Below are 15,508 nucleotides of genomic sequence, written 5' to 3' on the forward strand. Positions count from 1 at the left end.
AATAAATAAATAAATCTTTAAAAATGGCCAGAGTCTTTGGTTATAATGATAGGGGCTTTTAAAAGAGCCTCACAAATAGACCACGTAAGTAGTGAATCCAAATTGTGACTTTGTTATGATTTTGATGCATAATCGTTGACATATAGTTTGGAGGGTCTCTGATTCCTCAGCTACAAAGTTATGACATCATGAAAGAAAAATTGTGAATGAAAAGTTAAGTGAGAGTATTGATTAATTGGTAACTGCTTGGAAAATAGTCACCAGCACTTAATTGATAGATTCCATTGATAGAAATAATAATAGCTAAAATGTACCCAGGTCTTCCTCTACTGCAGACACTGGGCTGAGTCCCTATTACACGATTGAATTTCATCTCCATTTTATGGTAAAGGAGAAACCAGGTTTTGCTAAAAGCATCTAAGAAATTGTAGAAGTAGCATCTAGATCCTGAGCTGCCTGAATCCCAGCCAACGTTTGGATCCATTTGCTACAGCTTCTGTACTAGCACTTTCTGTCTCATAAGCTAAGCCACCATAAATAGTATTTTCAGCATTTTATGAGACACCACGTCTCCAGGAAGAAGGGAAACCTGCATTAACTCCATTTTGCAGACAGACAAACTGATGCTTAGGTAATCAGTGATTATCCTAAGCCTAAACACTTAGCACATGACAGAATTATCCTTGTTTTTCTCCTGGAGACCTTGTATAGGATACACGAAGGATTTTTTTTTTTTTTTTACTCTGCTCTTTTCATGCTGTTTTGGGACTGTGTGAAACACATTGAAATTTTATTAGAAATTTTTATCATATGATTTAAACCTTCTATGTTTATCATGTTGGTCCTGTGATGACTCAGAATTCCTTAAATGACTTTTTTCCTCTCCCTTCAAACAAAATCTTAGCAGCACCACTACAAAATACCAGTGTGAAATGTCATAAAGCAGGTTATTCCAGCCAAGAATCTGAGGTGAGGACAGCTTTAAATTGTTGAGGCACATTAAAATCAAATCAGTGATGAGAATGCTGGCAGCTCTTCACCAAAGATGTCTCTATGGCACATTTAAAAATCGTATGCCCTAGTGAGGATGATTAAGAACTCGGACATATGTGTATCTGTGGCCACAGAGGAGAAAAAGGGATCATTGTCATCACAGGTCAGTGCTGAGCACACTCAACTCCTTTGAATAGCTGTATCTTTCTTAATTCATCCAAGGATTCTTAATTTATTTTGCTTATTATTAGAAACATTGCCGCCCTTTAGGAAACATAAAATTTATTAAGAGAATTGTAATTTAAAATACTCAGAGCACTCACGGCATCCTTATTTAAATGGATGCAGGAAATTTTACTGCAAGAAAGTGTATATTGATCCCTGTAGCTGACTTGTCATGTTTAGTATTTTTCTCTTTGCCTGCACGAGAATAGCTTCTGTAATGTGAATTTAAATGATACATCAAGCTAATAAATGTGGTTGGCCTAGCAAGTGATAAGCATAACTAATTCAATTTAAATGTCTTTTATATAAAAATAATGAACCAATGCATTAAAGATTAAAAATGTTAATGCAATTAGCAAAAATTAGCATTCAATAAAGAAGTCTATTTCAGTTTTGAGATGGATGATGTATCATGCAATGTCCAGATAAGGACTAAATTCAGGTACACTTTATTCAGCTGATGTATATGTTAAAAACTAAATAAATAAAAATTCAATGCTTTTTTTGCCCCTTTGCAGCGACGTGGATTGAACTAGAGGGTATTACGCCAAGCTAAATAAATCAGAGAAAGATAATTATCGTATGATCTCACTCATACGTGGAATTTAAGAAACAAAACAGAGGGGACCATAGGGGAAGGGAGGGAAAAGTAAAACAAGACAAAACCAGGGAGGGAGAGAAACTGTAAGAGACTGTTAATCATAGGAAACAAACTGAGGGTTGCTGGAGGGATGGGGTAATGGGGAAATAGGCATTAAGGAGAGCACATGATGTAATGAGCGCTGAGCATTATATAAGACTGATGAATCGCCAAGCTCTACCTAGACATGAAGCCAATAATTTATTATATGTTAAGTAATTAAATTTAATAAATAAATAAATGCTTTATTTGAAGAAACTTTGGTAAAACAGCATGTGACATGTAGACAAAAGGACACCCAGATCCTCAGGGACTGTACTGGGAACCAGGGCATGAGGTGACTTAACAAGGAGCCTTAAAACTTAGTGTCCCCTGCCTCCTTGTGGGGGGAGGTAGAGGGAATGTAGCAGGTATGACAGTGAATATGAGACCTGAGGGGAAATGAACGTTCCTGGCATCACTGCTAAGTAAAGTGAGCATTTGTGGTTGGAGGACACTGACTTCAAGACAGTGGAGTATACGGTGGTGTCGCTATTTGCCTTAATGTCGCTGTGATGTGTTGGCACTCTGCCCATCTGCAGGTGGACGGCAAGCATTCCGATGAAGCAGCCTTGATCCTCCACAGGAAAGGGTTTGACTGCCGCTTCTCTAGCAGAGACACGGGGCTGCTTTGTTCCACGACCCAGGGAAAGGTGAGCTGAAAAGAGATTTTTGCTTGTTGACTTCATGTACTTCGAAATCTTTGTTTTCTGCTAATAATTCTGACAGTAAGAAGGTAATGTTTCATTGCCTCTTCACGGACTATTCCCCTCAGCTGATAAAATTAGCTCAAATCTCTCCATCTTAAGAAAGCAACTTTCAGGTTCCTAGGTGGCCCAGTCATTAAGCTTCTGCCTTTGGCTTGGGTCATCCTAGAGTCCTGGGATCTCAAATAAATAAACAAAATCTTGGGCGCCTGGGTGGCTCAGTGGGTTAAGCCGCTGCCTTCGGCTCAGGTCATGATCTCGGGGTCCTGGGATCGAGGCCCACATCGGGCTCTCTGCTTAGCAGGGAGCCTGCTTCCCTCTCTCTCTCTCTCTGCCTGCCTCTCTGCCTCCTTGTGATCTCTGCCTGTCAAATAAATAAATAAAATCTTTAAAATAAATAAATAAATAAATAAATAAATAAACAAAATCTTAAAAAGAAAAAAAAAAAACTTTCTCCACCTTCAGAAAGAAAGAAAGCAACTTTCTCCCCCTTCAGTCTCTCTTCCTTGTCAGTATTCAAAATCCATGTCTGGAACATGGGCACCTGTGAGGACAACATTCTCCTCCATTCTTAGGCCTTCCATTGCCAACAGACAAAGCACCCTCATCCCACCCACTCTCTCCATACTTCCTCCTGTCTCACACATGCTCATGTAGGATCCAGATCTGCAAAGTCTCAAAGGGACGAAAGCAGATTCTGTAATAACTAAAGTGGGGTGGCAGTAGGGAAGTGACAGGAAGCAGTGACATTGTGGCCATTCAGGGAGTTTTACCACAGCCCTGAAGCAGCCTCACTGAGCTCCAGTCAGTTGTTTCCTCGGGGGACACGAGGGTCTGGATCTCCTGGTCAGGCCAGATTTGCATGGGAGTCCATGGGGTCCTCAGGCTGACCTGCTGGCTACCTCATTTTTATGTCTCCTTTGAGCTGGTCTTGCTGATAGTTCCCACAGGCCTTTCCTTGGAAGGAAAAGAATCTCCAGCCTTGTGCCTCTGGCTCTGAGTGGGTTGTGCTCAGAGAAGGCAGTTGAATGGCACAGAGGCAGGTCTCTGCCCCATGGGGCAGCTCTTCTCCAAAACCTCACAGATACCCTATAGATCAGACTCCAGTGATTCACTTCCAACCCTACAAATTAGAATGTGCATCGGATATGAAAAGGATAGAAAAGAAAATGTGGTAGGTGGTCAAAATCCTCTTAGGTAGATAAGCTGCTCCATTTCTTGTATCATGCCCTACATGGAGTTGGTGCTAAGAAAGCACCGATGTTTTTTTTTTCTTTTTTTCGTTTTACCTTATTACTGATGATGTGTGTATACTTGGTTGTAAGCATTTGTATATAGATGTTGAGGCCTCAAGTCTTAAGGGGATTATAGGATCCAGAGAAACATGGAGTGAGGGTAGTACTTTTCCAGCCCCCTCAACCTTCAAAATGGGAGTCCCTGATACGAGCAGCCTTCCTTGTAGCAGGCCTCTGTCCTTTCTCTCTGCTCTTTGGGCACAAGAAGAACCATGACTGTTAGGTGTTAAGTGTTGAGTATAAGAGGATATGCATGTTTTTAAAGCTTGCTGGGGTATAGATGTTTTTTTCTTTTATTGAAAAAGTGGTCTCGGGGCGCCTGGGTGGTTCAGTGGGTTAAAGCCTCTGCCTTCGGCTCAGGTCATGATCCCAGAGTCCTGGGATTGAGCCCCACATCGGGCCCTCTGCTCCGCGGAGAGCCTGCTTTCCCCTCTCTCTCTGTCTGCTCTGCCTACTTGTGATCTCTGTCTGTCAAATAAATAAATTTAAAAAAATTTTATAAGTCAAGCAGAGAGAGTCAGAGAGTCAATTATCATATGGTTTCACTTATTTGTGGAGCATAACAAATAGCATGGAGGACAAGGGGAGTTAGAGAGGAGAAGGGAGTTGGGGTAAATTGGAAGGGGAGGTAAACCATGAAGGACTATGGACTCTGAAAAACAATCTGAGGGGTTTGAAGTGGTGGGGGGCGGTGGGAGGTTGGGGGAACCAGGTGGTGGGTATAAAATTCAGAAGAAGAACGTAGAGCGAGCCATCCTCTCCTGGCTACCCTTCTCCTAGGTGTCCCTCAAAGGACGGTCTGTGTGTCCAAGCACGCTGAGCTGTATCTAATCTCCTTCCCTTTCCCCTTTTGACTTTAAAAGGAAACTAAATACGCTTTTTCATTCTACTGTTTTCTACTCACAAAGTATATAGATGTGCCGGTAACCTTTCCTCAAAGTTGACCTAACTGTGCAACTTTTTTGTCGTTTATTTTCCAGATTTTGGTACAGAAGCTTTTTAGCATGTTTACTGTCACAAGTCTCATACCTTCGTCATTATCCTTGATGCATTCACCTCCAGACGCCCGAAATATAAGTGAGATCAACTTGAGTCCCATGGAAATCAGCACGTTCCGAATCCAGTTGAGATGAACCCGGCTTTCAGATTTGGATTGGGAAGCATTGTCTTTTATACACTTCTAGGTTTGACGTGCAATAAGGAAGCACATTATTTTAGCTTCTGGCTACTGTGAGGACATGAATTCTGTGATTGTTACTTTTTTTTTTTTTTTTTTTTTTAACAAATATAAAAAAAAAAAAAAAAAAAAAAAGCCATGTGATAGCCATTTTTTTTTTTAAAGTTCCATCCATGAACCACCACCATCAGTATGAATCGATGCAACAATGAAGGAAGAAATGTCGAAAACAACCTCTCCACAGATTGTATCTCAGGTTAAATGCTAACTAACTATATCTGTGTCGGGGGTTGTGAGGAGATTGTTCTAAGTAGTCATGTTGCTGATCCTTCATTAGTTTTACAGAAATACCCGTTTGTACCAAAATGGAATAAAAGGCTGCGGGGTAAAAGCTAATGGCCAAAATGGTTGCAGTCGTTCATACTCATTGGAAAAATTTTGTGTTTTGACATATGTGGAAAAGTGCAATCCATCAGCCCTTAACGATACCTGTACATCATTGATCTTCACACCCTTTTCTAATGTACCACTTGACCCCTCCCTTCTCACCCTTTGTAAGTATTTCCAGAAATAGCAGATTTTGAATCATTCAATAGTAGAAAAAGAGGCATATTTTCATGACTTGACAACGTGGGATAGGTGCAATTTATTCCATTGTCACTAAAATAGAAGAAGCAATTCCATAGGTACCATAACCTGTTTTAGGTACCACAAGGTGTCTTTTTACACAGCTCATTTGAATACAGATGTTCGGAGAGGGGTTTTCTATTTTAAAAATAACCATATCAAGATAAATGTGCCTTATTTTTTTATAAGTCTTGTTAAATCTTTTGGTGTCCCATGTGACTGAGGAAGGGGGGAGAGGGCGGGGGTGGGGAGGAGGTGGGTACTTTCGATGACACATGACGTGTTATCAGTTTTGCCTGACAATGCTGGCCACGTTCTGATCTGTTTCATTAAATTTGTGGTGATGTTATTCTAAACATTTTGACTATTTGAATGTACGGAGATGTCAGAAAACAAAACAAAGAAGAAAAAATACTGTTAATTAAAATACGCTGCTGCCAGGAAGACTGCAGCTTGAAGCAAGGATTTTGTAACGTGCAAAATCCATACACTTGTTCCATTTCGCAGGAGGTAACTCAATGAAAGAATGCTTTAAAAGGGACCCTGTTTTGAAACCCACTTATATGTAGCTCATAATTATATGTAGCTCGTGGTTTATTTTATTGAAGAACACGTGTGTTGAGTGAATTCCAAACTTTTGTACATGCTAACCTCAAAGGGAAGTTCCAAGCCTATGTGCCATTACAATATGTGTGATAAAATTTGTTGGAGATCTTTATTCACGTGCCATTGAAGTTGAAGCAACATTAGAAGCATCTAGAACGTTCAGTTTTAGGATAGAAAGGATTCACTGAGTATGTACACTTTTGAAAATTCTCTGTGTTACCTAATGAATTTAGTATTCTCTGTCTTTACACTTCCCTCTTACCTCCTGCCAGTCCAACATCTTTACAGAGAAGTTGAAACCTAATTTCTGTTTCACCATGTAGTCTGATGATCACCTGTTTTGTTTTGTTTTGTTTTTTAATCAAGATGCAGCTCCTAAGATTATTGCTAAGTTATGTTAAGTTCATAAACTTTTTTCGCCTTTAATAATTAAGGAAACAATACTAGTGTTGATGAAGATATTATAAGGGAGTAATTTCATGCAATAAACATGTACTGTAAGTTTCCTTCCTCATTTTGGGAGATAAACAACTAAAAGGAAAAGAAAAACCACACTTCCTTTTTGTGGACATCTATAGATGTTAAGATTGCCAGAAGCAAATCCCAGGAATAAGATCAGTATTTTCTTTGCATCTTAAATGTAAAACCTTCCTTTGGGAGTTCACTGTGTTCTGTGGTTAAGTGGGTGTGCTTAATCATTCTGGAAATTCTGATCAGTTGAAATAAAAAATCTTGATGCAATAACAGTGGTTTTGCCACTTCTGGTGTTGGAGATGGATCTGTCCCATGTCAGTCGAGGTCTTAGTGTGTGTCGCCACCAGCTGCTCACCGGTAAAGTAGAAACTCTCTTGAAACCAGCAAGTTTCTGCTTTTTATTTTTAGAATAAATCATCAGGGAAATGAAGAGAGGACGCTTTTGCTTTGGGTTGTGGTCAAGAACTGATTAAATAGTTTAGTGTCTCTGGCACACAGTAAAAACCGTACACTTCAGTTGTGATCTCGGTGGCATATTTGTTTGCTTAGGTTTTATTATGTTGGTTATCACAGATGTTCAGTTAAGCAACTAGTTCGTTCCTTTTTGTGATCTTTGTTTTTCTTTTTGAATATCTGAGCTTATACCTGCAGTGTTTGAGAACTTGGCATCCTTGTTTTCTTCAAACGCTGATTAAAATAAAATGCTACAAAATGTGTTGTGAAACATTGCAATTACCTTCCCATGTCTTTGTTGTACTTGTGCTGAAATGTTTTCACATTCCTTTGTCTAGAAGAAAATCTTTGCTTTCGTTGTGATGATGTTGCTTATCTTGGAATCAAATAGGTTTTGATATTTTTCTCTTGGAAGATTTTATATCTTTTTGGGAATATGTAATATAAGATCTCTAATAAAAGATGAATCTTACCATGTACATAGTCCTCTAGAGTGCTGCTTCAGACTTATTTGGTCAACAGCGTATATTAATACATTTTTGAGGGGTAGGGTGGAATAGTGAGGGGCTGTTTTCTGTTCTTTGAGGAATGAACCACTCCCACCTTCTGCCCACTGCTAGCTGGGAAATGTGGTTTTAGAGAGCAAGGGGCAGACGGGGGTGGGGTGGTGAGTTTCTTGTCGGGGTTTGGGGCCATCTTCGAGTTTGGAGTCTAGGGAACTTCCCAACAACACGGTACCTGTGGGGCCTTCTGAGCCAATTGGAGGAGCAGATTCTGGTCAGATTCCATATACTGCAGGACACAAATGAGGCTAAGAAGGTCCTTGGGAACTGATCCAAAAGGTAGAGTGTGTTGGAAGAGTGGGACCTGGAGGAATGCCACCAGCCTGCTGGCCCCAAGTAGCCCCCAGTGTAGTAGTTTTCATGAAGTTCCTTCAAAAGCCGGGAGGTGGGGGTGGCTGAAGGACAAATACACTGGAGGTTCCTAAGGGTTAGCCAGACAAGTGATACATGCTAACCAGGGAGTTTGGGCTTGTTTTGGGTGACTTAGGAAAGAGGCTAACGATTCATAATATCTATATGCCAAACTGTAAAAACTTGAGAAATATCCATAAACATTTCATTAGCAGATAATGGAAATTGTCTTTGGCTCCATCATACTTGATTATCTGTGTACCAAAAATAATTTGAATATTAAAACTTTTAAAGAAAAACCTAATTAAGGTAAGTATATTTGCATGTCTCCTATGAGTCTGTGTACTGAAACCAAGGAAATGTGATTGGGACTGTCTGGTTGAAGGGGTAGCCAGGAGGGGAGTGGCCAAGAATTAGCAAGGGCCCCGTGCTGCTGTATGTCAGAGCAGAGTACTGATGCCCAGAGAGAGGTTGTAATAAATAATCCCCTCATGGGATACTGACTGAAGCAAAACTAGGAGATTTATTGTTCCCAGCAACGGTCAAGGATAGATAGAGCCCTCCAAATACAGTCAGAGCCAGGTATGAGATGATGTCATCCAGTAACTGTCCTTATCTCCTGTTTTTGCTTTCCTCTCTGTGATTCTCATTCCCAGGCAAGGGCTCCACATTTGAGGGCACAATGCCTGCCAGCAGACCCAGACTCGCTGGGTTGGATAATGAATGAATGAATGAAAATATGTTTACCCCCAGTAAGGGTTGTGAAACAAGAATTAGAATTTTCAGAATTACAGTTTTTCCAAATCCTTTACATCTTAATCTGTTCGTGTTATTTTCCCACTCAAAAACCTTCAGGAAGTTCCCTTTACCAGAAATTAAAGTATGGAGGCTTCAAGGTGCATTCCTAATCTCCCTGAAGGATGTGACCTCCTTATGGAAGATACTATAGTTGCTTAATGAGCAGCTAAGTTGGATACTTAGAATACTAGGCGGACAAAATTCAGTAGAAATACATTGCCAGAAAGAGCCAAATACATAGATTTGAAGGAAGTAGGACACCCAGTTTCAGTTCCAGGAAAGTTCCATAGAAGAGGTAGACTTAAGATAGTTCTTAAAGGATGCCTTTGATTGTGTTGCTTGGAAAAGACAGAGTAAGGAAAGATGGTAACAGGAAGCATAGAGAACTAGAAATATTTTCTTCTGCCTGGTGCATTGCCACCCAATAAAATTTTCTTAATAAGGGCAAATTCATTATACATGCACTATCCAATAGAGTAGCCACAAGCCACCTATAGCTTTTGAACATTTGAAATGTAGTAGTGCAACTAAGGAACTGAGTATCTTATTTTAGCTTACTTATCTTTATTTTTTTTTATTTTTATTTTTTTTTAAGATTTTATTTATTTATTTGACAGACAGAGATCACAAGTAGGCAGAGAGACAGGCAAATTCATTATACATGCACCATCCAATAGAGTAGCCACAAGCCACCTATAGCTTTTGAACATTTGAAATGTAGTAGTGCAACTAAGGAACTGAGTATCTTATTTTAGCTTACTTATCTTTATTTTTTTTATTTTTATTTTTTTTTTAAGATTTTATTTATTTATTTGACAGACAGAGATCACAAGTAGGCAGAGAGACAGGCAGAGAGCGGGGAAGCAGGCTCCCCGCTGAGCAGAGAGCCCGATACGGGGCTTGATCCCAGGACCCTGGGATCATGACCTGAGCTGAAGGCAGAGGCTTTAACCCACTGAGCCACCCAGGCGCCCCGCTTACTTATCTTTAAATAGCAACATGTGGCCAATGTTTTAGCACCAGTCTGTTTAGGACAGTAGTAGGAGATACAACTAAATATACGTTAAGGTCACAGGAGCTAGAATCCTGCTACTGACAGTGGTGCTCAGATGAGAAACTGACGTCACTTGGAAAACTGTTTAGAAATGCAGGATCCCAGGCCCCACCTCAGACCTGCTGAGTCACAATCTGTGCTTTACAAAGATCCCTAGAGGGTTCACATGCACACTAAATCACTGGCCTAGAACATTCCTCAGGAAGTAATTTCTCTCTGCTCTTACTGAACTTTTCTAAACAGCTCTTGACCATAACTCCTATCCCCTACAGTCTCTAGGAAGCATCCCATAATACCTGTCTGGCTGTCCCACTGCCGCCCAATTCCAAGCCACCTTCATGTACATGCATTGTGCCTTATAACAGCTCTACTTCTGCTCTTTCCCCCTTACGTTTCTTTTTTTCCACACAGAAGCCAGAAAGTAAGATTCAAAAAATACCCTGCCTGTTGAAAATTGTGCGTTTCCCATCATACCGGGAATAACATACAAACTTTCACCATGGTCTAGAAGCCCTGCCTGGATTGGTCCCTGTCCTTCCCTTCACCTCAACTCTGCAAAGGGGGTGCAGGTGTTGAAGAAATCCTTTCCAGACCCAAATCAGCCTTCTCTCCTCTCCCAGGCTCGCTCTTAACTGTTGTCCAGGATCCTGATGGGTCTCTCACATGCCAAGATTATTCCTCTTGGGGGCTTTGCCCTTGTCCCTTCTGCTTCATACTTGCTCTCAAATCCTTCCCTGGTGCCTAGTTATTCTGGTTTGGTTCAAGTGTCATTTCTCCAGAATCTTCCTTCTCGTCCCGCCTCCACTCCTTCACTGGACATTTTTATGTCACTGCTTCTTTTCTGCTTCAACAAAACCAAACTTGAAATTACGTAGTCTGCCTTCCCCACTAGAATGTAAGCTCCCCCGAAGGCAAGACCCCCACTGTTCACTCAGCGTCACATCCTCACACGTAGAACAGCAGGTGTTCAGAAAATATTTGCTCAAAAAAATGAATGAAAATATGTTTACCCCCAGTAAGGGTTGTGAAACAAGAATTAGAATTTTCAGAATTACAATTTTTCCAAATCCTTTACATCTTATTCTGTTAGTGTTACTTTCCCACTCAAAAACTTTCAGGAAGTTCTCATTAGCAGAAATTAAAGTATGGAGGCTTCAAGGTGCATTCCTAATGTCCCTGAAGGATGTGACCTCCTTCTGTAAGATACTATAGTTGCTTAATGAGCAGCCAAGGTCCTTCTGCCTTTTGTGCTAATAAACCCTGATTTTATTCATAATCAGAAACCCATGAGCTTCGGGAGGTGAATTGTTCTTGATCTAAATTAGTCATGAGAATTTTCTTCTCCAGGCTGGATGATGCATTTAGGAATTGGCAAGTGACACAATTTTGGCCAATTGACTGTCGGGAAGTCAGCTGGGGACTCCTGGGGGAGGCTTCCTTCCTCTTCAGAAGGAGGGAGCGTCTTACCTTCATGGTAATGTTTAAAGGCAGTATTGGTCTAAGTGTTGATGCTGGAGCTGCTGCAGCCATTTTTGCAACCCTGCAGTGACAAGCCTGAGGACAAAAGACAACTAGACGACCAAGTAAAAAATGAGTAGAGCTTGGGTCCCTGATGATGTTGAGCAGCTGAAATGAACGAACTCCAAAATTCTTGTTACGTAAAACAATACCACTTTGCTATTTAAGCCATTTTGAGCTTAGTGTTTTGCTAGAACGAACTAAAAACAAACTGCTGATTCTCGCCATGGCCTCAGCGCTGTGCTTTCTCGGTTAGGTATTTTCCTGAATGGGTGCATGCGTACTTGCACAGCTAAGGCTTGGTCAAAGGTCATAGTCGGTTCTTCAGAGCACAGCCCCTTACTTTGTCCCTGCTGTTCCCACCCCCTTGCATATTTTGTTCAATACGTTCAATAAAATTGTGTTTAATTAATTATATTGTGCAGAGATTTATTTTTAATTTATTTTATTTTATTTTGCAAATGTAAGGTGAGAAGAAGGTTTTTAAGAAATGCAAAGTGAGTTAAGGATGTGTGTACTAACAACATGCCTGAAGATGGCACAGTCCCTGCGGCACATGTAGTCAGTGTCTCATTCACTTCAAATATGGGATAGGGGCTGGCTCCTGTGAAGCAAGATGAACCTTCCAAATGTCAAATAAAATCTGGAAGGAAGAGGAGAAAATGAGCAAGGGGCTGGGGTCGGAGCAACGAATGGGTGGGACTCGCTCCTTTGAAGTATGTCAGCTAATGCTTTAAATATTTTAATATTTTTTCCCAATAGATGTATATCATTGAAAAACTATAAATGAATTTCTGAATCTCCAAGCAAGCAAAGGAGGGAAATTGGAAGAGTGCTATTGAAAAGGACGTATTTTAAGGGCTTTGGATGGAGCCTTGTGTTCTTGGCTCCCATGCTCCACATAGCTTTCCAATTTTTTTATTCACAAGCTTAGCCTTGGGGCTCATTTTCTGGTCCCAAGTACTTGGTAGCATTGCTACCAAGTAAGATGTGTCTCTAGGGTCTGGATGTATAAAACTTTTCAGTAAACCAAATGGAGCATTCGTTGGTTGGCTTTCCATGCATGATCTGAAGTCTCAGTGAGGCCTTTGTTTTGGTCCGAAACTCCATCTCTGGAGCAGAAGATCAGAGCATTTGCCTTTCTTGGGTTGGATTTCCTTGCCACACGCAGGACTGAAATCATTTCAGGCTGCCTGTATGGAAGTGAGTTTTCAAGAAAAACAATTTGACTCATTCGTTTATCTTCCTAAATGGATTTTTAAAGTGCAGTTAATAAGATTACTTTGAAGTTAAAATCTATTTTCTTAGGTAAAAATCTACAAATTAATCCTCATTGAATTTATGGGGCTCCCTTTAATAGAGCCTGAAGGTAATCTGTTTTAGATTTTGCACTGAGCTTTCAACAAACATTAACTGAAGTTGTCATTTGGGCAGGATACCTGTGCTAGGCTCCGAGGGAGAAAGATTTTCATAATCTTGCCCTGAGGTCTAGTACAGGAGAGAAGTCCTGTATGGAGTCAAGAAGCCACATGACCAGAGAGCAGGGGAGCCACCTCAGGGCTGGCTATAGGGATGATGGATATTTGGATACAGGGGAAGGAGATTTGGCTTCTGTGTGGAGTGATGCAGGCAGACGGCAGGGAAGTGGGAGGATCTGAACTGAGCCTGGAAGGATGGAAGTGTATCACCAACTATGTGGTTACATGTGGGAGAGGAGGTGACATGACACTAATGGCACCAAAACAAGGGATCTCAAATCTGGTGGAAGTTCCATGAAGGGAAATCACCGAAAGTTAGACCGAAAGTGTCTTTCCTGAATTTAAAGACCCTCCTTAATCTGTATTTAAGCTTTGGACCCTACAGAAGAGAAGGACGTGCGGTAGCATGAAAGGAAAGAAACGCATGTGTCATTTTCAGGAAACTTTGATGCAATGTCACATAGTTGCCAAAATTGTGAAGAAAAGCACACCTATATCTCTGAATTTGTGATACTTTTTTTTTTTTTTGTAGCCACATGATACTGGATTAAGGCAATTAGGAAATGTATATTTCTTATATATGAACCTGTTGACTCCAGAGCTCTGTGGCAATGATTCGGTGAAGACTTCCAGTGTCGAATCCAAACTTGGACAGAACAATTTTACAGGGTATTTCATTAGTCCACAGTCAATCTACTTCAGGATTGTCTCTAGGGTTTAATTTGTCAACCATAAATTCAGGAATATTTGTCACCTAGATAAGAGGTTAAAGAATTAATGAGACACATTATTAAATACTTTCAGCTTCAAAGGATTTAATATTTTAAAGTTTAGATGAACCTTGTCATAATGCAATCTCTGGGGCCTGTGTCATTGAAATGTAATAATGATGAGGTTTTATAATTCAGTAAAACCTGCAGCAGGTGAAAGATGAGCCCACCTCCTCCTGAATCCTATCCTATTTACATGAGGAGAGAAGAGTAAGGCTTTAGCAAAGTTGAAGTCCCAGTTTCCGTGGCTTTCACAAGCTCTAGGAAAAGGGAGCTCTGTGAAGTACAAAATTTCAAATTAGAAGGAAACACAAGGGGCAGGGTGGCACCAGCAAAAACGACTGGTCTTTGAAACTGTGCACCTGGCTTCCTTAAAATATCTAGAAATAAACAATGAAAGTGAAAGCTGTTCAATATTTTAAAAGAAACTATCGGTTTGAGCACCTGGTGTCGGGGAGCCAGGAGGCGGTAGGAACTCTTGCCAGGGTTCCAAATAGAAGACAAACTGTCCATCTCAGGCATACGGAGCCCTGAGAGCCCACAGTGTGATGGTACCATCTGTGTGACTGTGGCTACCCGATGATGTTCGTGAAGCCGTCGGGGGCTCAAGGCAGTGGGCACATGTTAGTTTGTCTGGGTGCAAGGGAAAAAGAAAGGATCACGCACTTAATGTTGGTTCTTTTGTTTCTCTTCCTTTTTTGAAAGGTATAGAAAAAAGTAAACTAGTGATAAAACAATAATAGAAAATAATAAATGGGGTGAATGGGTGAAGTAGGTAAAGGAGATTAAGAATAGATTTATCATGATGAGCATGGAGTAATGTATACAATTGTTGAACTACTGATATTGTTCACTTGAAATTAACAGTAGGTTAATTATAGTGAAATTAAAAAAATAAAAGGGGCGCCTGGGTGACTCAGTTGGTTAAGTATCTCTCTTCAGCTCAGGTCATGATCTTGGGGTTCTGGGATTGAGCCCATGTCGGTCTCCTTGCTCAGCGGGGAGCCTACTTTTCCTTCTCCCTCTGCCCCTACCACCCCCCATGCTCTCTCTCTTTCTCTCTCAAATAAATAAAACCTTTCATAATAATAATTAATAATAATAATAATTGCCAACATTTATTGAGTGTTAAGTGCCAGGCACTGTGAATCTATGATATACTTATATCATTGAATCCTTATAACCAACCTATACAGCTAAACTATTATTATACCCATTTTACAGAACAGGAAAGTGAATATTGAAACTTAACTCCAATCTTAGTCTTTCTAGGGGCCTGAGAACTACAGTCCACAGGCCAAAGCTAGCCCACTGCCTGTTTTTGTAAATATAGTTTATTATTTGAACATCATGTTACTATTTGTTTACATATTTTCCATGGCTGCTCTGTGGCTACAAGGGCAGAGTTGAGCAGTTCTAACAGAAACCATATGGCCCCCAAAGTGGAAAATATTTACTAATGGTCCTTTAGAGAAAGACTAGACCATTTGTTTATCCGACTGTCAAGTCTGCTTGATGTGGAATCCATAAAGTTGTCACTCCAGGGAGTATCTTAGTTTTAAGAGAATGGATGGGGTGCCAGTGTGGTTCAGTCAGTTGAGTGAGGGACTCTTGGTTTTGGCTCAGGCCATGATCTCAGGATCATGGGATTGAGCCCTGTATTGGGCTCTGTAATCAGTGTAGAGTCTACTTAAGATTCTTTCTCCCTCTCCCTCCCATGACTTGTGTACTCTCTCTCTC

The 15,508-nt window shown here is 40.6% G+C and overlaps 1 protein-coding gene across 1 annotated transcript in view; it reads left to right on the forward strand.

Moving 5' to 3' along the window:
• The window catches only part of MAN2A1 (mannosidase alpha class 2A member 1), a 168,192-nt gene extending 160,477 nt beyond the window's left edge, over positions 1-7,715 (forward strand). Inside the window, exons 21-22 of the mRNA XM_059418347.1 lie at positions 2,440-2,550; positions 4,880-7,715. Of these exons, the coding sequence (XP_059274330.1) occupies positions 2,440-2,550; positions 4,880-5,032 (264 nt within the window). The 3' untranslated portion in view covers positions 5,033-7,715. The remainder of the gene's footprint in view (positions 1-2,439; positions 2,551-4,879) is intronic.
• Positions 7,716-15,508: the final 7,793 nt, after the last annotated feature.

The sequence above is a fragment of the Mustela nigripes genome, chromosome 12 (assembly GCF_022355385.1).
Source record: "Mustela nigripes isolate SB6536 chromosome 12, MUSNIG.SB6536, whole genome shotgun sequence".
NCBI classification, from domain to species: domain Eukaryota; kingdom Metazoa; phylum Chordata; class Mammalia; order Carnivora; family Mustelidae; genus Mustela; species Mustela nigripes.